At 42.4% G+C, this 24,413-nt stretch overlaps 1 protein-coding gene across 1 annotated transcript in view; it reads left to right on the plus strand.

The window, feature by feature from the left end:
• Nucleotides 1-24,413, plus strand: part of Armc3 (armadillo repeat containing 3) — a 93,948-nt gene that overhangs the window by 65,212 nt on the left and 4,323 nt on the right. The window contains exons 12-18 of the mRNA XM_075971106.1: nucleotides 2,545-2,681; nucleotides 14,131-14,299; nucleotides 15,753-15,850; nucleotides 16,739-16,840; nucleotides 17,228-17,323; nucleotides 20,183-20,380; nucleotides 21,597-21,759. Coding sequence (XP_075827221.1) covers nucleotides 2,545-2,681; nucleotides 14,131-14,299; nucleotides 15,753-15,850; nucleotides 16,739-16,840; nucleotides 17,228-17,323; nucleotides 20,183-20,380; nucleotides 21,597-21,759 — 963 coding nt within the window. The remainder of the gene's footprint in view (nucleotides 1-2,544; nucleotides 2,682-14,130; nucleotides 14,300-15,752; nucleotides 15,851-16,738; nucleotides 16,841-17,227; nucleotides 17,324-20,182; nucleotides 20,381-21,596; nucleotides 21,760-24,413) is intronic.

Genomic DNA, 24,413 nt, shown 5'->3' on the forward strand with positions numbered 1-24,413 from the left:
ACCAGTGAGTTCCGTGCAGTGTTTCACGGATGCTCCAGTGAGTTCTGTGCAGTGCTTCACGGATGCTCCAGTGAGTTCTGTGCAGTGTTTCACGGATGCACCAGTGAGTTCTGTGTGGTGTTGCATGGATGCACCAGTGAGTTCTGTGTGGTGTTGCATGGATGCACCAGTGAGTTCTGTGTGGTGTTGCATGGATGCACCAGTGAGTTCTGTGCAGTGTTTCACGGATGCACCATTGAATTCTGTATGGTGTTGCATGGATGCACCAGTGAGTTCTGTGTGGTGTTGCATGGATGCTCCAGTGAGTTCTGTGTGACAACACATGGATGCTCCAGTGAGTTCTGTGTGACAATACATGGATGCCCCAGTGAGTTCTGTGTGACAATACATGGATGCCCCAGTGAGTTCTGTGTGACAATACATGGATGCTCCAGTGAGTTCTGTGTGACAATACATGGATGCTCCAGTGAGTTCTGTGTGACAATACATGGATGCTCCAGTGAGTTCTGTGTGACAACACATGGATGCTCCAGTGAGTTCTGTGTGGTGTTGCATGGATGCCCCAGTGAGTTCTGTGTGACAATACACGGATGCCCCAGTGAGTTCTGTGTGACAACACATGGATGCTCCAGTGAGTTCTGTGTGGTGATGCATGGATGCACCAGTGAGTTCTGTGCAGTATTGCATGGATGCACCAGTGAGTTCTGTGTGGTGATGCATGGATGCACCAGTGAGTTCTGTTTGACAATACATGGATATACCAATGAGTTCTGTGTGGTATTGCATGGATGCTCCAGTGAGTTCTGAGTGGTGTTCCATTGATGCACCAATGAGTTCTGTGTGTTGTTGCATGGATGCTCCTTGATTTCTTTGTGGTGATGCATGGATGCACTGGAGTCCCTGTGTTGAACTTGAGAATGCTTGAATGTGGATTATTGCTTTCATGGGCTCCTGACTTTGACCACTGCCTTTAATACTGTTTTCTGGAATGTTCTCTTTTTTTCTCTACACTTAGAGAGTGTAGAATTGCATCTCAGATACAAGACAAGCACACTTTCAGATCTTTCTTTTCCTACTTGGAATTTCATCCCTAGAAATTATTTAGTGACATAGCTCCATCCAGCTTTCTTACTCTTTCCCTTCTCTATTCCCCAAAGAAACAACTCTTTTATGGTAAAAATAACAAAACACAAGCGCTTTTCTATTAATTGTTCCATCACAGCCTTGGCTATGCTGTTGACCTGGACTATGATGTGCTGTGGGTAGTGTTTGACTGCTTAGAGAAACTCTAAGTGAACTCTGGCCGCAGTGTGTGTGTGTGTGTGTGCGTGCGTGCATGCACGTGTGTCTGTGTGTTACTTTTTTAGTGCTGCTATGATGAATTACCAGCATTTCACAGCTTAAAATAAGAAAAGTCTATTACTTACAGAAACAGAGGACAGATCCCCAAAATAGATCTTAGGAACTAAAATCAAGAAGTCTCCAGTGTACTGCTCTCCCAGAAGGCTTTTTTTTTGGAGGGGGAGGGGGTACTCAATTTTATTGGTCATTCCAGCTTCTAAAGCAGTGGTCTTCAAACCGTGGATCAGGACCATTTTGGGGGTCAAACAACATGTTCACAGGGGTCACATACTAGATATCCTGTATGTCATATATTTACATTACAATTCATAACAATACCAAAATTACAGTTTAAAGTTAATTTTATGGTTGGGGTCACTACAACATGAGGCTCGCAGCATTAGGAAGGCTGGGATCCAGGGTTCTAGAGACACCCACGTGCTTTGGCTTATGGTCCCGTCTTTCACCTTCATAGATTATCACAGCAGCGTTGTATTCTACCTTATCCTTTCTGCTTCTGGCACTCCTGTCTTCCTCTTGTCAGAATCTTTGCAACGACACTGAGACTACTTGAGAGTGCAGTGTCGTCTCCCAGGCTCAGCAGCTGTGATTTTATCACACGCACAAAGTCATCTTCAGGGGTAAGGCGACACATTCATGTCTGTCAGGACCAAACGAATCTCCAATGTTCAGGTGCAGGGTGGATAAGCACAGATATTCTCCCACACTGCAGGGAGGAGATGGGCCACCACCTCCCCCTCATCCCAGGGAAATTCGGAAAAATTCTGGAACGACTTTCCTGGGGCTTCTTAGAATGGAAAAGTAGGTGCTTGTACCGACTGGCAGACTTCCCCCTGAATTTAATAACTCTAAACTGACACATTCTAAAGTTGTCTTTGCACAGTTGAAACTTTTGCATAATCAAATAATGAGATTTTTCTAATGTATGAATGTTGATTTTTCTATCCTCCATGCCCTGCTGAGGATGGTACCCAGGGTTCTAGTCATGGCAGGCAGTGCTTTGTTCATGAACCGTATTGACAGGACAGCCCTGGGATTTGGGATAGGGTCTTGCTCTGTAAAATAGGCTGGCCTTGAACTCAGAAGTCTGCTGCCCCAGCCTCTGAGTACACAGATTACAGGTGTGGTTCGCCTGTCCCATTTCTATACTCTTATCATGTAAATTGTGGTTTCTGGTTGTAGCTGAGGAACTGTGGTGGTCTGGAGCCCCTGACTGAACTCCTGCACTCCAAGAATAATGAGGTACGAAGGCACGCCAGCTGGGCTGTGATGGTCTGCGCCAGTGACGAGCTGACGGCTGTCGAGTTATGCAGGCTTGGGTAAGTGGAGGTGCCGTTCATCTCGCTCAGGTGCAGAACCCTTCAGGCTGAAGAAGTGTCAAATAGAGGCTGCGGGGTTATTTAGTCTAGCGTCTGGAGGGGCCACCAGGGTAGGGCATCCTTTGCTTTCCTGTCCACCTGATGGTGACCTCCTTGAGTGTTCCACATTCATTTCCAATATTCCTTTTCCACCCCATCCTCATAAATGATACTCTTTCACCTTTGATAAACACAATCCTGTTTATTGTAGCACGATTAATAGAACCCAGAGACAGATATTGAGGTTCAACCCGAAGGTCAGAAAAGCAAAACAGCCAGCCACTGGCTTTTACCTCTACCTCAGTCTGAAATGGGTGTCAGGAATCCTCAGAATGGGATTGAGAGCTGTCTCCTCCTGTCTTATATCACTCTCTAGGTCTGGGATTAAAGGCGTGCACCACTACCGCCTGGTTTCTATGACAAACTAGTGTGGCTACTAGGATTAAAGTGTGTGCAACCAAACCACTACCTGGTCTGTAAGGCTGACCAGTGGGGCTGTTTTGCTCTCTGATCTTCAGCAAACTTTATTTATTAAAATACAAATTAAGTATACTACAGTTTATGTCCCAGTCTGAAGGCTTAAATAAACTGGGTGGGCCTCTACTATCTTATTTAACCCCCTCCCCCCAACACCTAACTCTTGCACCTGATATCTGTATTTAATCAGCATCCTTCTCCCAGTTTATTCCTCTCATGTGCTGCGGGTAAGCTTGGTTCTTCTTAGCATGGTAGCAAAAGTGTTTGTTCTTATTACATAATTTTGTTAACAAAATCTAGGGTCTCCTCTTTGTGCATTAAGAGAACAATGCAAAGAAAAGCCAGGGCTGGCCCAACTGACTGCTGTGTTCTACTGAATCTTTAGGGCACAGTGCTCCTTAAACTGCTCCATGAGACAGAAAGGAACACTCTCAAATGCACTCTGTGAAACCAGCATTACCCTAATTCCAAACTGGATAAAGAAAATAATGGACCAATCTCCCGATAAACATAGACACAAGCATTCTTCTAATTGATTTCAAGAACATACAAAGCTTAGACACTGGAGGGTTGTAGTGTAACAGAGCATGGTTGTTTGAATGAAAATTGCTCCATAGGCTCACAGGGCGTGGCACTCTTAGGAGGTGTGGCTTTATTGGAGGAAGTATGTCACTGGGGTAGGTTCTGAGGTCTCAGATACTCAAGTCAGGCCCACTGTGGCATTCACTTCCTGCTGCCTACAAGTACAGATGCAGAACTCAGATATCTCTCCGGCACCATATCTGCCATGTGTGCCACCATGCTCCCTGCCATGGCGATTGTGGACTAAACCTCTGAACTGTGAGCCAGCCCCACAGTTTATAAGAGTTGTTGTGGTCATGGTGTCTCCTTATGGCAATAGAAACCCTAAGACACAGAGTAAATAACTGGACAAAAGAACAGAAGTCACATGACCATTTCAATAGCTGGAGAAAAGGCATCTGGGAAGGTTCAACACCTCTTCATGGTAAAAACTCTGAAGAAATTAGAAAATAAAAAAGGACCATGTTTTGTACCAGGTTTTTTCTTTTTGCCCATAAACCAGTTCCCAAATTATGACATGGAGGCTTCTCATTAGTTTTCAATGCTTGGCCTAATTTAGGCACATTTCTGGCTAGCCCTTTTAACTTAAACTTACCTGTTTCTCTTTATCTACCTTCTTGCCCCTGGCATCTCCCTTGTTCCCTCCTCCTCCTGCCTCTCATTCTTCCTCTCTTTTTCTTTGACTCTAAATTTCTCCTATTTATTCTCTCTGTCTGCTAACCCCACCTATCCTTTCTCTGCCCAACTATTGGTCATTCAGCTCTGTATTAGACCAATCAGGTATCTTAGGCAGACAACGTGAAACAGATACAACACATCTTTACATAATTAAACACACATCCTTACATCATTAAGCAAATGCGGCACAAACAAAAATAACACATTTTTACACAGTTAAAATAATATTCTGCAGCACAAATGTAACACACCTTTGCCTAGTTAAAATGATAGTCTACAACAATACCTTAACAGAACTAAGGAATCATACAGCAAGCCTATAGCCAATATTTTTAAGTGAACAAAAACTTAAAATCCTTGTCTCTGAAATCAGGAACAAGACACAGGCAGCTACAGTGACTTCTGAGATTCAACAGTGCAGAGTCTTAGCTCGTGCAATAAGAGAAAAAAAAGGGACAAGATACAAACAGGAAAAGTCAAATTGTCCCTGTTTTCAGAAAGCTTAATCTTTTATTTAAAAGATGCTAAATACTTCACAGAAAAACTCTTCTAACTGACAAATACTTCCAGCAACTAGCAGGATCTAAAATCAACATCCAGACATCAGTAGCTTCTCTATGTCCCAACATTAAAATTGCTAAGAAAGAAATAGGAGCGAAACAAATCCTATTTACAATCATTTAAAAAATCATGTCTAGGAATAAACAGAGCCAGTGAAGTAAAAGACTTCTAAAATGACAATAAGGACTCTAAAGAATAAGTTGAAGAAGATCCTAGAAAATGGGAAGATGCTCTTCACTCTTAGATCAGCATAATCAGCACCTGCACTACAAAAGCTATTTGCATATTGAGCACAGCCTCTATCAAAGCTCCAGTGACAATCTTCACAGAACTAGAATAAATAATCCAGAAATTTTTATGAAAGCATAAAAAACTCAAAAGAGCCAACGCAGCACTAAGAAAGAGCAGTGCTGGATGTGCCACTCCTGTTGGTCCTAAATTATACTGTAGAGCCATAGTAACAAAACCTACATGGCACCAAAACACATATAGACCAATGGAATACAAGAGAGCTTCCAGATTTCAACCTTCATAGTCACAGCCCCATGATTTTTTGACAAAGATGCTAAAAATACACATTGGAGAAAATTTAGAATATTTGACAAATGATGCAGGGGAGAATGGCCATCCACATGTAAAAAAGTAAATAGATTCTAATCTCTTACAGTGCAGAAAAAAATTTAAAGTAGGTAGAAGACCTTAATGTAAGACCTGAAACCTTGAAACTGATGGACAAAGACAGGACTATACTTCTAGGTATAGGCTCAGGCAAGCACTTTCTGAAAGGAACTCCAAGAGCACAGGAAATAATCCCAAGAATTCACAAACGAGATAGAATTTCTCATTGATGCATAGCAGAATATGGTCACCAGCATGAGCAGACAGTCTTGAGAAGAGAACAATACCTTCAATAACTACTACATAGCAGATTATATGGGATTGATAACTAGAACGTGTAAAGAATATCCATCTGAAGGATCATCCAGTCAATAAATGGGCAAATGAACTGAATAGATAATTCTCAAAAGAAGAAATACAAATGACTAACAGATATCTGGTAAGTGTTCACTATCTTAGCCATCAGAGAAATGCAAGTTAAAATTATTTTGATATTCTGTTATAGCCAGTCAGAAAAGTTGTTATCAAGAAACAAATGACACTAAATGCTGCTGCAGAGAAGGATGAGCCCTGATACACAGCCAGGGGTGTAAATTGCGTCCGAAGGACTGGAAGTACACGTACCACAGAGACCATGGAATGCTCACCCCCAAACAGTGGAGCAATAGAACCAGCCTAGATGTCCATTAACAAACAGATAAAGAAAGCTGTGGAATTTTTCTAGCTCCTTCTTTATCTCTAAGAGCTAGTACCAGGACAGCTAGGGCTGTTACACAGTGAAACCCTGTCTTGAAAAACAAACAAACAAACAAACAAACAAAAAACTCTGCAGTCATGACACCTGAAGAAAAGTGGTTAGAACTGAAGATCACTGTGTAAAATTCATATCTAGACTCAGAAAGACAAGAATGTATTTCTTTCTTTTTTTTTAATTTTTTTATTGATAAAAGGAGGATAAAGAAAAGAAAAAAAAACAAATTTCCACCTCCTCCCACCAGCCTCCCATTTCCCTCCCCCTCCTCCCACTCTTCTCCCCCTCCTCCCACTCTTCTCCCCCTCCTCCCACCCCTCTCCCCTTCCCCCCACTCCTTTCCCCCTCCCTTTCCAGTCCAAAGAGCTGTCAGGGTTCCCTGCCCTGTGGTACGTCCTAGGTCCTCCCCCCTCCATCCATATCTAGGAAGGTGAACATCCAGACTGGCTAGGCTCCCACCAAGCCAGCACATTGCTTAGGATCAAAACCGCGTGCCATTGTCCTTGGCGTCTCATCAGCCCTCATTGTTCGCCATGTTCCGAGAGTCCAGTTTTATCCCATGCTTTTTCTGGTAACAGTCCAGCTGGCCTTGGTGAGCTCCCAGTAGATCATCTCCACTGTCTCAGTGGGTGGGTGCACTCCTCGTGGTCCCGACATCTTTGCTCATGTTCTCACTCCTTCTGCTCCTCATTGGGACCTTGGGAGCTCAGTCCAGTGCTCCAGTGTGGGTCTCTGTCTCTATCTCCATCCATTGCCAGATGCAAGTTCTAGGATGATATGCAATATATTCGTCAGTATTGCTCTAGGGTAGGGTCATTTCAGGTTCCCTATCCTCAGCTGCCCAGGGAACTAACTGGGGACCTCAGCTTGGGCACCTGGGAGCCCCTCTAGGGTCAAGTCTCCTGCCAACCCTAAAGTGGGTCCCTTAACTAAGAATTGTGGTTCCGTGCTCCCCTATCCAACCTTCCTTTATCCCGATCCTCCTGTTTCCCCAAGTCCCCCCTCCTTCCCTTCTACCTTTTCTCTCCCCATCTCCCCTAACCCCCATCCCACCCCACCCCCAAGATCCCACTTTTCTCCCCGGCAATTTTGTCTACTTCCCTTATCCAAGAGGATAACTATATGTTTTTCCTTGGGTTCACCTTCTTACTTAGCTTCTTTAGATTCGCCTATTGTAGACTCCGTGAACCCTATTTATGGCTAGAAACCAATTATGAGTGAGTACATCCCATGTTCATCTTTTTGGGTCTGGGATACCTCACTCAGGATAGTGTTTTCTATTTCCATCCATTTGCATGCAAAATTCGAGAAGTCATTGTTTTTTACCGCAGCGTAGTACTCTAGTGTGTATATACTCCATACTTTCTTCATCCATTCTTCCATTGAAGGGCATCTAGGTTGTTTCCAGGTTCTGGCTATTACAAATAATACTGCTATGAACATAGTTGAACAAATGCTTTTGACATGTGATAGAGCATCTCTTGGGTAAATTCCCAAGAGTGGTATTGCTGGGTCCAGGGGTAGGTTGATCCCGAATTTCCGGAGAAACCGAAACACTGACTTCCACAGTGTTTGCACAAGATTGCATTCCCACCAGCAATGGATGAGGGTACCCCTTCCTCCCCAGCCTCTCCAGCAAAGGCTATCCTTGGTGTTTTTGACTTTAGCCAATCTTACAGGTGTAAGATGATATCTCAAAGTTGTTTTGATTTGCATTTCCCTGATCGCTAAGGAGGTTGAGCATGACCTTAAGTGTCTTTTGGCCATTTGAACTTCTTCTGTTGAGAATTCTCTGTTCAGTTCAGCGCCCCATTTTTTAATTGGGTTAATTAGCATTTTAAAGTCTAGTTTCTTGAGTTCTCTATATATTTTGGAGATCAGACCTTTGTCAGTTGCGGGGTTGGTGAAGATCTTCTCCCAGTCAGTGGGTTGCCTTTGTGTCTTAGTGACAGTGTCCTTTGCTTTACAGAAGCTTCTCAGTCTCAGGAGGTCCCATTTATTCAATGTTGTCCTTAATGTCTGTGCTTCTGGGGTTATACCTAAGAAGCGATCGCCTGTGCCCATCTGTTGTAGGGTATTGCCCACTTTCTCTTCTATCAGATTCAGTGTTTTCGGGCTGATATTGAGGTCTTTAATCCATTTGGACTTGAGTTTTGTGCACGGTGATAGATATGGGTCTATTTTCATTCTTCTACAGGTTGACATCCAGTTGTGCCAGCACCATTTGTTGAAGATGCTTTCTTTCTTCCAATGTAAACTTTTAGCTCCTTTATCGAAAATGAGGTGTTCATAGGTTTGTGGGATAAAGTCCGGGTCTTCTATACGATTCCATTGGTCGACTTCTCTGTTTTTATGCCAGTACCACCCTGTTTTCATTACTGTAGCTCGGTAATAGAGTTTGAAGTCAGGGATGGTAATGCCTCCAGAAGATCCTTTATTGTATAGGATTGTTTTGGCTATCCTGGGTTTTTTGTTTTTCCATATAAAGTTGATTATTGTCCTCTCCAGATCTGTGAAGAATTTTGGTGGGATCTTGATGGGGATTGCATTGAATCTATAAATTGCCTTTGGTAGAATTGCCATTTTTACTATGTTGATCCTCCCAATCCAAGAGCAAGGGATGTCCATCCATTTTTTGGTATCCTCTTCAATTTCTTTCTTCAATGCCTTAAAGTTCTTGTCAAATAGATCTTTCACTTCCTTGGTTAGATTTACCCCAAGATATTTTATGCTGTTTGTGGCTATCGTGAATGGAGAAGCTTCTCTGATTTCCCTCTCTGCTTCCATATCCTTTGAGTATAGGAGGGCGACTGATTTTTTGGAGTTGATCTTGTATCCTGCCACATTACTAAAGCTGTTTATCAGCTGTAAAAGTTCTTTGGTGGAATTTTGGGGGTCGCTTATGTACACTATCATATCATCTGCGAATAACGAAAGTTTAACTTCTTCATTTCCAATTCGAATCCCCTTGATCCCATTATGCTGTCTTATTGCTATTGCTAGAACTTCCAGCACTATATTGAAGAGGTATGGTGAAAGTGGGCAGCCTTGTCGTGTTCCTGAGTTAAGCGGGATGGCTTTGAGTTTCTCTCCGTTTAATTTGATGTTAGCTGTCGGCGTGCTGTATATAGCTTTTATTATATTTAGGTATGACCCTTGTATCCCTAATCTCTCCAAGACTTTTAACATAAATGGATGTTGAATTTTGTCAAATGCTTTTTCAGCATCTAATGAAATGATCATATGGTTTTTTTCTTTCAGTTTATTTATATGATGGATTACATTGATAGATTTTCGTATGTTGAACCAGTCCTGCATCTCAGGAATGAAGCCTACTTGATCATAATGGATAATTTTTCGGATGTGTTCTTGGATTCGGTTTGCCAGTATTTTGTTGAGGATTTTTGCGTCGATATTCATGAGTGAGATCGGCCTGTAATTCTCTTTCCTGGTTGAGTCTTTGTGTGGTTTTGGTATCAGAGTAACTGTAGCTTCATAAAAGGAATTTGGTAATGACCCTTCTGTTTCTATATTGTGGAATACATTGAGGAGTATAGGTATTAGGTCTTCTTGGAAGTTCTGGTAGAATTCCGCATTGAAACCATCTGGCCCTGGGCTTTTTTTGGTAGGGAGGTTTTTGATAACAGCTTCTAGTTCTTCGCGACTGACAGGTCTGTTTAGCTTGTTCACCTGGTCCTGATTTAATTTTGGTAAATCGTATTTATCTAAAAAAGTGTCCATTTCTTTTACATTTTCCAGTTTAGTGGCATACAAGCTTTTGTAGTAAGATCTAATGACTCTCTGAATTTCCTCTGTGTTTGTGGTTATGTCCCCCTTTTCATTTCTGATCTTATTAATTTGCAAATTTTCTCTCTGCCGTTTGATTAGTTTGGATAGGGGTTTGTCAATCTTGTTGATTTTTTCCAGGAACCAGCTTCTTGATTCATTGATTCTTTGGATTGTTTTTTGTGTTTCTATTTTGTTGATTTCAGCCCTCAGTTTGATTATTTCCAGTCTTCTACTCCTCCTAGGTGAGTCTGCATCTTTTTTTTTCTAGAGCTTTCAGGTGGGCTGTTAAGTCTCCAATATGTGCTTTCTCTGTTTTCTTTAAGTGGGCACTTAGTGCTATGAACTTTCCTCTCAGGACTGCTTTCATAGTGTCCCATAAGTTCGAGTATGTTGTTTCTTTATTTTCATTGAATTCAAGGAAGACTTTAATTTCTTTCTTTATTTCCTCCTTAATCCAGGTCTGGTTCAGTAGTTGACTGTTCAGTTTCCATGAGTTTGTAGGCTTTCTGGGGGTAGCATTGTTGTTGAATTCTAACTTTAATCCATGGTGGTCTGATAAGACACAGGTGGTTAGTAATATTTTTTTGTAGCTGTGTAAGTTAGCTTTGTTACCAAGTATGTGGTCAATTTTCGAGAAGGTTCCATGAGCTGCAGAGAAAATGGTATATTCTTTCCTATTTGGGTGGAATATTCTATAGATGTCTGTTAAGTCCATTTGCTTCATTACCTCCATTAATTCTCTAATTTCTCTGTTAGGTTTCTGTCTGATTGACCTGTCCATTGGTGAAAGAGGAGTGTTGAAGTCTCCTACTATTAGTGTGTGCGGTTTGATGGCTGCCTTGAATTTTAGCAATGTTTCTTTTACATACGTGGGTGCTTTTATATTAGGGGCATAGATATTCAGGATTGAGATTTCTTCCTGATGAATTTTTCCTGTTATGAGTATAAAATGTCCCTCTCCATCTCTTCTGATTGATTTAAGTTTGAAGTCAACTTTGTTAGAAATTAGTATGGCCACACCTGCTTGTTTCTTAGGTCCATTTGCTTGATAAGCCTTTTCCCAGCCCTTTACTCTGAGTAGGTGCCTGTCTTTGTGGTTGAGGTGTGTTTCTTGTAGACAGCAGAATGTTGGATCCTGTTTTCGTATCCAGTCTCTTAGCCTGTGCCTTTTTATAGGTGAGTTGAGCCCATTGACATTAAGTGATATTAATGACCAGTGGTTGTTAACTCCGGTCACTTTTTAAGTAGTAGGGTTTGTGTGTTTCCCTTCTTTGAGTTGCGCTGGTGAAGGGTCTCTAGATGTCTGAGTTATTGAGGTCTTTGTTGGACTCCTTGGTTAGTGATTTTCCTTCTATTATTTTCTGTAAGGCTGGATTTGTGGCTACGTATTGCTTAAATTTGTTTTTATCCTGGAAAATTTTGTTTTCTCCATTTATGGTGAACGAAAGCTTGGCTGGATATAGTAGTCTGGGCTTGCATCCATGGTCTCTTAGTTTTTGCAGTACATCTATCCAGGACCTTCTGGCTTTCATGGTTTCCATAGAGAAGTCAGGTGTAAGTCTGATAGGTTTACCTTTATAAGTAAGTTGGCCTTTTTCCTTTGCGGCTCTTAATATTCTTTCTTTATTCTGTATATTTTGTATTTTGATTATTATATGGCGAGGGGATGTTTTTTTTTTTGATCCAGCCTATTTGGTGTTCTGTATGCCTCTTGAACCTTCATAGGTACATCCTTCTTCAGGTTGGGAAAGTTTTCTTCTATAATTTTGTTAAGTATATTTTCTGGACCGTTGAGCTGCACTTCTTCTCCTTCTTCTACTCCAATTATTCTTAGGTTTGGTCTTTTTATTGTGTCCCATATTTCCTGAATGTTTTGTGATGAGAGTTTGTTGGACTTGCTGTTTTCTTTGATCAGTGCGTTTATTTTCTCTATGTTATCCTCAGACTCTGAGATTCTTTCTTCTATCTCTTGTATTCTGCTGGTTATGCTTGTTTCTGTAGTCTCTATTCGTTTACCTAGATTTTCCATGTCCAGCCGGCCCTCTGTTTGTGTTTTCTTCTTTGCCTCCATTTCATTTTTCAAATCATGAACTGTTTCCATTATCTGCTTGATTGTTTTTCCTTGCTTTCCTAGGGTATCATTCACTGATTTACTCAATTCCTCGAACTTTCTGTTATACTTCTCCTCCATTTCTATAAGGGCGTTTTTTATATGCTGTTTAAGGGTGTCAATCCCTGTCATGAAGTCAGTTTTTTCTCCTTCTTCTTGATTAAGGTGTTCATGTCCTCCTGTTGTGAGGTCGCTGGCTTCTGGTGGTTTCGTGTTGTTTTTCAGATTGTTGGGTGAATTCTTGCATTGGCGTCTCCCCATCTCTTCCTCCCAATATTCTCCTATGGATCTTCTTTTACAGGATCAGGTCTTCTTGCCAACTGATGTACCTTCCAAGTGATGTCACTCCCCCGTGATGTTTTTCCTGGAGTCCAGTTCGGATCTCCTTGCTGCTTGGTTAGCTCGCAAACAAAGGGCCAACCCTGCTTGCTGCAGGCAGGTTATGGAGACAAAGGAGCTACCACCTTCCCCTTTGCACTCACCTTCGGGTTCAGTCCCAGCGCCCAAGCAGGCAGAGCAGGGAGGCTCTCTGCCACCAAGGAAGGGAGGGGGGAGAGAAACAGGGGGTGGGGGGATCTGGATGTAAGCTGGATGGATGGGATAGGAATAGAGAGGAGGTACCGGGCAGTGTAGCCCTGTAGGTTGATCAGGAAGTGTAGGCGGGCTGTTCCCGAGTGCCGCAGCACTCACTCACCACAATGATGTTTCACTAGGTGTCCTGATCGAAACTCCATGCTGCTTGGTTCGCTCGCAGACAAAGGGCCCACCCTGCTTGCTGCAGGCGGGCTATGGGGACAAAGAAGCCCCCGAGCTCCCCTTTACCCTACGCTTGGGGTTAGGACCCAGCGCCCAAGCAGGCAGAGCAGGGAGGCTCTCTGCCAGTATGTATTTCTTATATGTAGAACCTAGATTTAAATTATAAGTGTATGTGTGTGTTTAAAGGAAACCCTGGGAGGAAAGGAAGCAACCTTAAAAGAGCGATGGAGAAGAGAAAAGGAAGGGTAACAGAATACATGTGACATGTAACAAGAGTTCTAGTACCGAAAGTAGTGATCTTTAGAGGGTAAAAGGGAGCCAGCCAAGAGGGGCAAGGAGATTGAGGAAGGCCGGTGAGTGTGCAAATTAGAATAAAGTACAGTGGTGCATGCATACAAAAATGTCACAATAGAACACATTAGTTTGTAAGTCAGCCTAAAAATGAAAGAAATGACAAAAAAGGACAGAGAATTGTTCCCTAAAAATACCCATTCATCTGTTTCCTGTTGCTGAGACAAGTTCCTGAGGAGGAAAACTACAGAGGAAATGTTGGTTTTGGCTCACAGTTTCAAGGGTTTTAACTCATGGCTACTTGGTCTCCTTCAGGTTTTAGAGGTTTCAGCTCATGGTTGCTTGGTCTCACTGTATCTGGACCTGGGGTGAGGCAACACATCACAGTGGGAGCACGGAGCCAAGCAGGGCTGCTCACCTCCAGGGCAGCCAGGAAGCAGAGAGGGGGAGGGATGGCTCCCAATAATCCTTTGAAGGACACACACCAATGCCCTCATTCCCTCCCCTGGACCCCACCTCCATGCTCCGCCACCTCCCAGCAGTGCACAGCCAGTCAACCAGGCTTTGAATGCAGACATTTATCCAATCCACATGCTACCAACTGTTTGAATATGAGCTATCGTGTGGCATTTGTGTTCTCAGAAAGCACTGATTTGTCTTCATAATTCTGTCAGTTTTACTTCGTTTAAGAAGGCAAGGGAGGCGCTAACCTTTCATCTCAGTTCTTCACTAGGGAGTTCAATATCAGTGTCTTGGAGAAAACAAACAGGGCTTTTTTTGTCTTTTTTTTGTGACAGGGCTCTAGATATCCTTGAAGAAATTAATTTATCAGTAAGTCGGAAAAATAAATTCAGCGAGGCAGCCTATAACAAATTGCTCAACAACAATCTTTCCCTGAAATACAGCAAGACTGGCTATTTGTCATCCATCAACATAATCACCGATGGATTCTATGATTACGGTCGGGTAAGTGACAGTAGGTGTTGTGTTCTACTATGATTTCCCCTTTAAGCCTGATATATTTTTACAGACAGAAGTGTGAAAATCAGCACTTTAGCCTGGACTCCTGGCTAGAAGACTTTGCATTCTCACACAGTTTTAACTAGGTTCTGTTTACCAGTAGTTTAAGTCAGCTTGTTAATTCAAGTCCAGTAACACCCACGACACACGCAAACTACCGAGAAATTGCACCACAAAAGTTCATTGTATCCAACACTGAGCGGTTTTGAGAGAACTGCTATAGCATCAGCACAGGAGAGCTGAGGACAAGAGCTGGAAATCCAGCCCAGAACACACAGGGAAATGCTGACAGAGAACAGGGTTGAGACATTCAATGAACCTATTCTATGTAGAGGAGAATTCTGATTCATTCACTCTGTAAGTACCATGCTTCTGATGTTGTAGGCTTTCACTAAGATCTCTGCTCCCATGGGACCAATGGGAGGACACAGACAAGAGCAAATGTGCTAGAGTTGGGTGGGGATGGGGAGAGTCAATCAGAATTAGGGTATGGGCATCTACAAACCTATGAGGTAATAAAGCGGATAGTCGCCATTTTCAAAATGGTGGTGAGGCAGCCCTCACTGAGTGTGATATCTGAATAAAAACTTGGAGAGAGTAGGAAAGTTAGCCTGGTGGCTATCTAGGAAAGAACTTTCTGGGCAGAGGAATGGGGGCAAATTGCTGGGCATGTCTAAGGAATATTAGAAAGAGAGAGAGAGAGAGAAAGAGAGAGAGAGAGAGAGAGAGAGAGAGAGAATCTGCTGAGTCCATTTTTGTTGTTTTTGTGTATATGGTTTCAGGGCTGACCACTTGGCACTGGATAACCAATAAAAGGGTTCATCCTTAGGAGAGGTTAGTTCCCCTTCTCCCAGCAATCGTTATTTAGAGGTAGGATCCCATGAAATTTTCTCCCCTCTGTGTTAACATGTCCATGAGTGTTTACCTGAATATATATATATATATATGTGTGTGTGTGTGTGTGTGTGTGTGTGTGTGTACCATGTGTGCTTGGTGCCTGAGAAGGCCAGAAGAGAGCATCAGCTCTCCGGAGACTGGAGTTACAGACAGTTGTGAAATGCCAATAGGTTCTGGGAACTGAACTTGGATTCTCTTCAAGAGAAACAAGTGCTCTTAACAGCTGAGCCATCTTTACAGCAAACAATTTTTAAGGAATCAGTTTCTGCTCACAGGTACTTTTACAGGAGAAGTCCTCCTCTCTCTCTCTCTCTCTCTCTCTCTCTCTCTCTCTCTCTCTCTCTCTCTCTCATCTGGTCTGTCTTTCAGTTCTCCATCTGTAGTGTGTGTGCACATGAATGGATTAGAGTCCTCAAACTGTCAAGAACCCTTCCTATCAGCATTCACGATTAAATCACGGCATACACGGAGAACCCACTCTGGCGTTCATATTATCTTACAGATAAATCCTGGTACCAAGCTTTTGCCACTGAAGGAACTCTGCTTACAGGAGCTGAATGATCACCGTGCTATTCTGTTAGTCAACAGTAAATCTGACACGTGAGTCTTTGGGGTAGCGGTGCTTTAGGGAGGGAAGCGTGCCATTTCTGCTAGTAAATATACATGCGTGTAAAAGGTCCCAGTACGGTCTCCTCCCAGCTGTATCTAATACTGAAAATAAGGACCAGTCCACAGGAACAACCCATGTTCTCCATTGATTCCACGTTAGTAATTTCCAGTGGATTTGGGGAAATGACCAGAGAATGTAAATGTAGAAAGTAGTGACAAGTCTCCAGGAATGTGTAGTAGCATGCTACTACCACCATCATTTTTTTTAAAATAATAAATGGTAGAGCTAAAAAAATAAAGTATTAAAAAAAATACAGGGTCTTGTTATGTAGTCCAGGCTGGCCTTGAGGTCACAGAGAACCACCCACCTCTGCCTTTATAGTGCTGGGGTTAAGGGTTGTACCACCATACCTGGTTTAAACATTTTGGGCTTTTTAAACTGGATTGCTTATAGCACAAGTTGACTTCAAACTCCTGTTGTAGCTGAGGATGGCCTTGAACTTCTGCCTCCAAGCCTGAGTGGGTTATGGGCCTGTACCACCAGGCATCATTTATGTGGTGAAGAGGTTCAAACCCAAGCCTGTGTACATGCTGGGCAAGGTCTCTGCCAACCGAGCTACCGCCCCAGCCCCAGCTCAATATTAAAAAACAACCAGAGCGATCCTGTGAGCCTGTGTATCCGCCTACCACCAACATGTTATATATGTCATGCAAGTCTTTCCTGCTCTGGCTTGGGGAAAGTTTGACTTCATTTTAGTCTTACCCTCTCTTTCATGCTTTTAAAAATAGTATGACTTTCACAAACAATCTTCTTTATAGGACAAAGTTAGTGTTGACAAACTTCAATTTGTACCTAACTTCAAATGTATAACATTCTAGTTCTCCACCTCCATCTATGGAGGATAAATTGTCAGAAGTTGGCTACGGACGAAGCATTTCTTCTTCATCTTCCTTAAGAAGGGCAAGCAAAGAGAAGACCACGTAAGGACATTGTCTTATCAACACTCAGATAAGCCCCTAGAGATGAAAGATGAAGGTTTTTGTTGTTAGATTTTTAGATTTTTGGCAACTCAATTCTTTTTCTTCTTATGGTAATAGAGTTTTATAATTGTTTTGTAAACTGCTTTGGTAAAGATCTCTGGGGGGAAATTAGGTGTGGGGGACCTGTAATTGAGGTTGAGTTTCCCTGAACTGTGGCTGGAATAGGCTCTGACTGTTAACAATGGTGATTGACCCAATCATAATGGGAGAGAAAGGACCTTCTAATAAAATTAGCTTGTCAATGTAACCTGTTGCCAACGTTAATACAACTAGAATAAGATGTGTTCTTTACAAATGACAAAAAAAAAGAAATAGTTTTCATTTTAGTGCTGGGTTTGGATCTCCCACAGAAGAAAAATCAGAGCCCACATCAGGACGAAACACTGTCCTCAGCAGAGGTGCCACCAAGGAGAAAGGCTCAAGGTAGGAAATCTTCTCCGGGTTACAACCATGACAACTTGTAATTATACAACAGGGGTCAGAAAGGGAGATGTAGCTTTTGTTTATTCTATGCTGAGTATGGAACCCTGGAGTCTCCAGGGTAGTAAGGACTTACACTGAACCATAACCAAGTACCTGAAATTTCCTATTTAGTAGCCACCTCTCAGGTCTTAAATAGCTTGGTGCTAGAGAGTCTGTCCAGCAAGTGATATAATCTGAGCTTGGGCCCCAGTACTACCAAAGTGGGGGGGAAATGGTTTGTATTTAATAATAGCAGTTGAAGGAATCTTTGGATTTTTTTTTCAAAATATTTAAAAGAAAAATTCACGTGAACTTCAGTTGATTTGTTCCTTTTACCCTGTGTGGTAAATAATGGGTAAAGATAAATAATTCCCACCCCTGGTTTGCTCCACTGAAACATTGACCCAGTACTTAGGAAATACTTAACTTGGAAGCCACTCATGCCTACCCCAGGTTAGCCCCATAGTCTTGGCTTGTTTGAATCTGGAACAAATTCAAGTTCCTTGTCAATTAGGTAATGAATGTTTCAGTAACATCTGTTGCTTAACCATAATATTGTGAGAGTCTAGGGTCCTGAAGACAGGATAAAATGTCTGCACCCATACATAGGAGGATATAGTATGTTTTCTAAGGCAACAGTTTCTTTACCTTAAAATTAATATGCTTATTTACGTATCACTAATGACCAAGTTACAAAATTCTGCTAGAAAAATTGATAGAACTAAGGTTATGCAGAAGCAATAGAAGCACCCAGAAACCCTCACCCCCTCAAAACTACAGCTGGCTTTGAGACATGTCCCTGCAGTGTCCACAGCTGGGGAGCAAGTATGTGGTTGAACTGAGGGACACTCTGACCCCCCTGGACCCGTGGGACTTGGTCTCTCCATTCTTTCTGAGATAGCCCACCCACCCCTTCCAAGTATATTTGGATAGACCTCTTGATCTGCCCACATGAGTATTGGTTCACCAAAGACTTGTCTACCATAAGAGTCAGGAATGGTGGCACACACCTTTAATCCCAGAACTTGGGAGGCAGAGATAGGTGGATCTCTGTGAGTTTGAGGCCAGCTTGGTCTACAGGGTAAGTTCCAGGACAGCCAGGACTGTTAAACAGAAAAACCCTGTCTTGGAAAACCAAAAACCAAACCAAAACAAACAAAAAAAGAGTGTCATTTACTAAACTTGCCCTTTGACCCTTATCAAGGAAAAACTTACTAAAGATTAAAATCACAAATCGGGACCATTGGAGTCTGGGCCATCTCAGAAGTGGGAAAGCTGAGTCTTACCTGTTTAAGTTTCTGTGGTTTCCTTACAAAGGGGCTGTGGTGGCCATCTAGGGAGATCTTCCTCTTCCTCTTAGAAAATTCACTAGTTGATTTTTGGTCAGCTTGAATCATCTGGGAAGAGGGAGCCTTAGCTGAGAAAGTGCCCAAGCAGGTGGGCTGGTAAGCAAGTCTGTGGTCATGTTATTCTTATCAGTGGTAGTGGTAGTGGTAGTGGTTGATGTTGAAGGCCCCAGCCCCTGTGGGTGGTGCCATCCCTGAGTAGGTAGTCCTGGGATATACAGGGAAGCAGGCTGAGAAAGCCATGAGAATCAAGCCAGTGAGTAGCATTCCTCCAAGGCTGATGGTGACTTCTCTTCACGAGGGAGTGGAACCTAAGAGATGGTAGCTTAAATAAACCCTTTCCTCCCCTGTAGAAGTTGCTTTTGGTCATGATGTTTATTACAGTAACAAGAACACTAACCAGGACACAGGATCGCTTGTTCTCCTATGGGTTCTTCTCAGTCCTCTCAGCTAGTGCCATCCTTTGAAATCCCCAGGGGTACAAACAACAGAGAAGACTTTATCTACTAGCTGGAGAATCTGATGAGGCAATGATAACGCATGGGGTGGGGCCAAAGGCTTAGGACAAGCTGTCTGGGGGAAGGGTGCCCAGCTGGAAATGTATTCAAGAATATAAATACACCTAGTGTTAGCGTGCATGAAGAGCAGGCACTGCCATTTACTACGCTAGACATATATGGTGTGAAAGTGCAGACTCACTCTTATGCAGATGTAAGGAGAGTTCTGTACGCAGCACAATTACAGTTTTAATTGATACGCCACAAAATAGCCTTTTGTCTAAAACCCTATGGAATTTAGAGGGGGGATTTGCGTAACCGGCACCAGTCAGAGTCGAACATAGTTCAAGCATCCCAGGACCCTAACCCTGACACTCTCCATCCAGTCCCTGACACTGCATTTTAGACTCTGAGGTTGACAGGACTTGGTGGTGGTGTTTTCCGGGGTTTTGGTTTTTCAAGTTCTCACTATGTAGCTGTGGCCCTGGTTGGCCTGGAATTCACTTACGTAGGCCAGACTGGCCTGGAACCCACAGCAATCGGCCTATCTCTACCTCCTGAGTTCTGGCAATAAGGGTGTGCACCACCAGGTTGTCAGCGACGACTTTTCTGGGATCCTTGGTATGTTACATCTGATACTGCTGCTTTCCACCCAGCACAACGCCTTTGAGACAGTTCCGAATTATTTTGTGCATTCCTCGTTTATTCCTTTTTATTCCTGACCAGTATTTCATCATAAGGGCTTATACACCCATTTCTTATTGAAGGGCATTTGAATTGAATTGGCTCTAGTTTTTTGGATTTTTTTTTTTTTTGGCATTTATACATGTGAGTCATTGCATTTTGTTCTAATTCATTTCCCTCCCCAGTCGCCTTTTCCTTATTCCCCTATGCCTTTCAGATTAATTCAGAGTATAGTAAGTATTTGGTCATTTGATTGACTGGATACGGGATTTTATCATTGTTTACTCTCAAAGGAAAGGGAGGGGAAAAAAAGAAGAAGAAAAGGTAAAAGAGGAAGAAGAGGTCCTAGCAGTGCCCAAACTAACAGAAGGCAGCCCCGACAAAGAGTGGTACCCGCCTCCCGACCCTGAGTTCTGCGTATACGTGTACGAGGTGACCAAGTCCATACTGCCCATCATCAACATTAAGGACCAGATCGAGGCCCTTGCCAAGTGAGCTCTCCCCGTCCCCCATCTTCCTCTCTCTGTGTATACTTACTTCTGAATTTTTAAAAGCTTCAGTGGTTTGCTTTTTTTAAAAGTTAATTTAGAATAAAATCAACAAAATAAACCGCAGTGGTTTATGGCGCCTGGGCTCTGACTCGACAGCAGGAGCGCAGGGAATTAAAGGGGCTGTCATTTCTGTTACATAAGAATCAGCAGAAGTTGCTCAGAGACAAACGTCTGCTACTTTTTTTCTAGTTAAGCTGATTAAACTCACCTTTGATATGAGAGAGGCTATGAATGAATTCGTGTTTAAAAATGAAATCATTTCTTAGGTGTACGTGGTCCTCATCACTTAAAGGCGTCCCATTGTGAGTTCTCTATAAACTCCCTCGTTTTTCTTTTAAGTACAAATAGGCACCTGTTTTTCTGATGGGTGTCTGCTGGTTTATTTGCCCTTTCTCTCAAGTGGACTGTGGGTATTCTGAGAGCTCGCCGCAGGCCACACCAGAGCTCCCTGTAAGGCTCCGAAGTTGCCCCCTCATTCAGGCTCATTCCATTAAGGAGTGTGAGGCTGGGGGAGGCATGCTTACTGTATTAAGTCAATCACAAATACATATGTAAATGGAAATCATGCTGATTTAAGTCAGTGCAGAGAACAGAATGAATGCTAAGATCCCAATGGGTACACACAAGCTAAATGATTATCACACTAAACATACATGTAATTGTAAAGCTTTATCTTATTCTTGAGCAGTGTTAAGTGTTTTAGTCTGAAAGTGAAAGCATTTACTAACTGGTGGACTTTCTTCTTTCAAGGCATTTAACCTCAAAAGCAAGAGGAAACCAGACAACTTTCCCACTAGACTCATAACATTTTCAAGGGGGGGGGGTGCCTATACTTTTGAGATGAGATCTCAGTATATGGCCCAGTCTGGCTTCACCCTTCTGAGGCTCCTTCTACCTCTGCCTCCTAAAGACTGGACTTATAAGCAATGTAAATTTCATAATTTTTATTTAAAATTTTTTTCATTTAAAATTTATTTTTTAATGAAGAAAGATACAGTAAGCATGTCCCCCCCGCAAGTACGTTTTTTAAGTAAAGCAAATAAAAACCAGAGAAAATGTAGTTTTTACATGTGTAATTGTATATATAAGCACACATAAAACATCAAAAGTAAGTGATTAAAACTGACTTTTTTTCATCTCCATGTAATGGGCACAGGTATGTGGCAGATAAAATGGGTGGTAAGATTTCAAAAGAGAAGCTGTCTGACTTCAGCTGGGAGCTTCATATAAGTGAACTGAAATTTCAACTGAAATCCAATGTCATACCAATTGGATACATCAAGAAAGGAATCTTTTATCATCGAGCTTTGCTCTTCAAGGTATTTAAAGTATTTTTGTCTCATTTTCCATTAGGTTAAAAAGTTTTGTCTTTATTGCATCAGATGGAACCCGTTGCTAATATTTAACTGGATGATATTTACCTTTGCATTTATACTTGTTTAGTTTTAAAATATTTGTGATTACATATACATATATGTACACACATGGGTAAATAATATGAAAAATTCATTAGGTAGAAAAGCAACTTTCTAAATTTCATGAACATCTACACGTAAGATAACACTGGCATGAGAAGCAGGGGTCCTTGCAGGGAATGAGGAGGACATCATCTAGATAGCAGAAGGCAGGGAGAAGACTTGAGTGTAACAACAAAAAGGACTTGGCAGCTACCTGACTGTGGTGAGGAACGTGCCTGGGAGAGCAGTGACCCCAGGTCCCTGGAAGACGGAGCCCTAGGCAAGTGTGAGGCTTAGGAGAGTATTGATCCTCTGTGTAGGAACTGAGAAAATGCTTCCAACTCCCAAGTAATTATAAACCCCTGTATTAGTTACTGTGTGTGATGTTTTGCTCTTTTGGCTTTTTGGGGGGCCCACCACCCAGCTCCCAAATAAATCACACACAGAGGCTTATTCTTAGTTATGAATGCCCGACCTTAGCTTGGCTTGTTTCTTGCCAGCTTTTCTTAGCTTATGTTAATCTGACTGCCTTTTGTCTCTGGGGTTTTATCTTTCTCTGTTTCTATACACCTTTTCCTCCTTTTTTCTCAGTGCCTTACTGTGTAGCTGAGTGGCTGGCCCCTGATGTCCTCCTCTCCTTGTTCTCTCCTTGCTCCCTGTTCTTCTATTTATATTCTCTGTCTGAAAGCTCCGCCTATCCTTGCTCCTACCTTGCTATTGGCCATTCGTCTCTTTATTAGGACCATTAGGTGTTTTAGACAGGCACAGTCACACAGCTTCACAGAGTTAAACAAACGCAACATAAATAGAAGTCACACACCTGAAAATAATATTCCCCAAGTTACTTTTCTGCTTTCTGTGACCAACTATCTGGCAGGAAGCAATTGAAGGGAAGAAGGATTTGAGACTTAAGTCCACAGTGGCCTGGAGGTATGGCAGCAACAGCTGAAAACAGTGCGCCCACAGTCAGGGAGCAGAGAAAAATAGTGATGTGAAGTTCTTTTTGTTCTTTCCTCCCCTGCTGTTTGGTACGGCCACGTCCATGGGATGATGATGCTCATGTACAGAGTTGGTCTCCTCGTGTCCTTCTTCAGTTAAACCTCTGAAATTTCCTTACAAAATATCCCAAGGTGTGTCTACTAGATGAGGCTAAAGCCAATCAAGCTGACAATGAACTACTACTAAACTACCACTTACCGCTTTGACAACTAAACTCATCATTTTAAGTGAAAATATTCCATATCTCATTCTGAAGGACTCGTGGGCATCTCATGATGCAAACTTTCTTTAGTTAACTATAAGAGTCCCCCAAATCTTAACAGTTCAAAGTCTACTCTAAAAGTCAAAGCAATTTCTTAATGACGGTGCCTATAAAGAACATTTTCCAAGTTATATAATTCTAGCATATAATGTCACAGAATAATCATTGCCTAATAAAAATGGATGAACAGGAACACAGTAAGAAAAGATTGGGTCAAAATAAGACCAAAACTCAACAGAGACCTAGGTGTGGCTCTTGGCACTTGGGAGGCAAAGGCAGGCAAATCTCTGAATTCAAGGCCAGTGTTGGCCTACAGAGTGACAGGTAGAACTATACAGAGAAACCTTGTCCTGGAAAACCAAACAAACCAAAATAAAAATCTCAACAGGGAAAACAGCAATCCCTACACCACCATGTTCAGCATCCAGGGTTTGTAGTAGAATCACCTAGGCTTCTGAAGCCTTGCTCTCCACTTCCGTCTCCTATAGCACATGACTAACCACTGTCTTGTCAAGCTGTGCTTTGTATGCACAGCTTTCCTTGGCTGATGGCCCATGATCTTAAAATTTCCATCATCCTGGGGTGGCCTCCTCTTATGTTGGATTGAATAAAAATGTTTCCCCTATAGGCCCAAAGGGAGTGGCACTATTAGGAGATGTGGTCTTATTGGAGTAGGTGTGGCTTTGTTAGAGGAAGTGTGTCACTAAGGATGGGCTTTGAGGTCTCAGATGCTCAAGCCAGGCCCAGTGTCTCACTCTCTTCCTGCTGCCTGAGGATTCAGGTATAGGATTCTCAGTTATCTCTCCAGCACCATGTCTGCCTGCATGCCACCATACTTCCTGCCATGATGATAATGGATTAAACCTCTGAACTGTAAGCCAGGCCCAGCTCATTGTTTCCTTCTAAGAGTTGTTATGGTCATGGTGTCTCTTCACAGTAATAAAATCCTAACTAAACCACCACTGTGGAGCTTGGGGTTTATCTTCACAGCTTTCCACATGGTATTTTCACAATGAGTCTTTCCTCTTCAGTTAAGCCTGTTCAGAAATACCCTCAGAGATGTGCCCAGGGTGCATCACAAATAGACAAATACTGTTAGTCATTGTCTCAGTTAGAGATCTGTAGATGAAAGTTTCTGTCCTGCCTCGTTCTGCAGCTGATCAGTACCAAAGAAACACACAGAGGCTTATATTAATTATAAACTTTGTGGTCTATCAGTTCAGGCTTATTATTAACTAGCTCTTACAACTTAAAT

Source organism: Microtus pennsylvanicus, chromosome 4 (genome assembly GCF_037038515.1).
Source record: "Microtus pennsylvanicus isolate mMicPen1 chromosome 4, mMicPen1.hap1, whole genome shotgun sequence".
Classification (NCBI taxonomy): Eukaryota; Metazoa; Chordata; class Mammalia; order Rodentia; family Cricetidae; genus Microtus; species Microtus pennsylvanicus.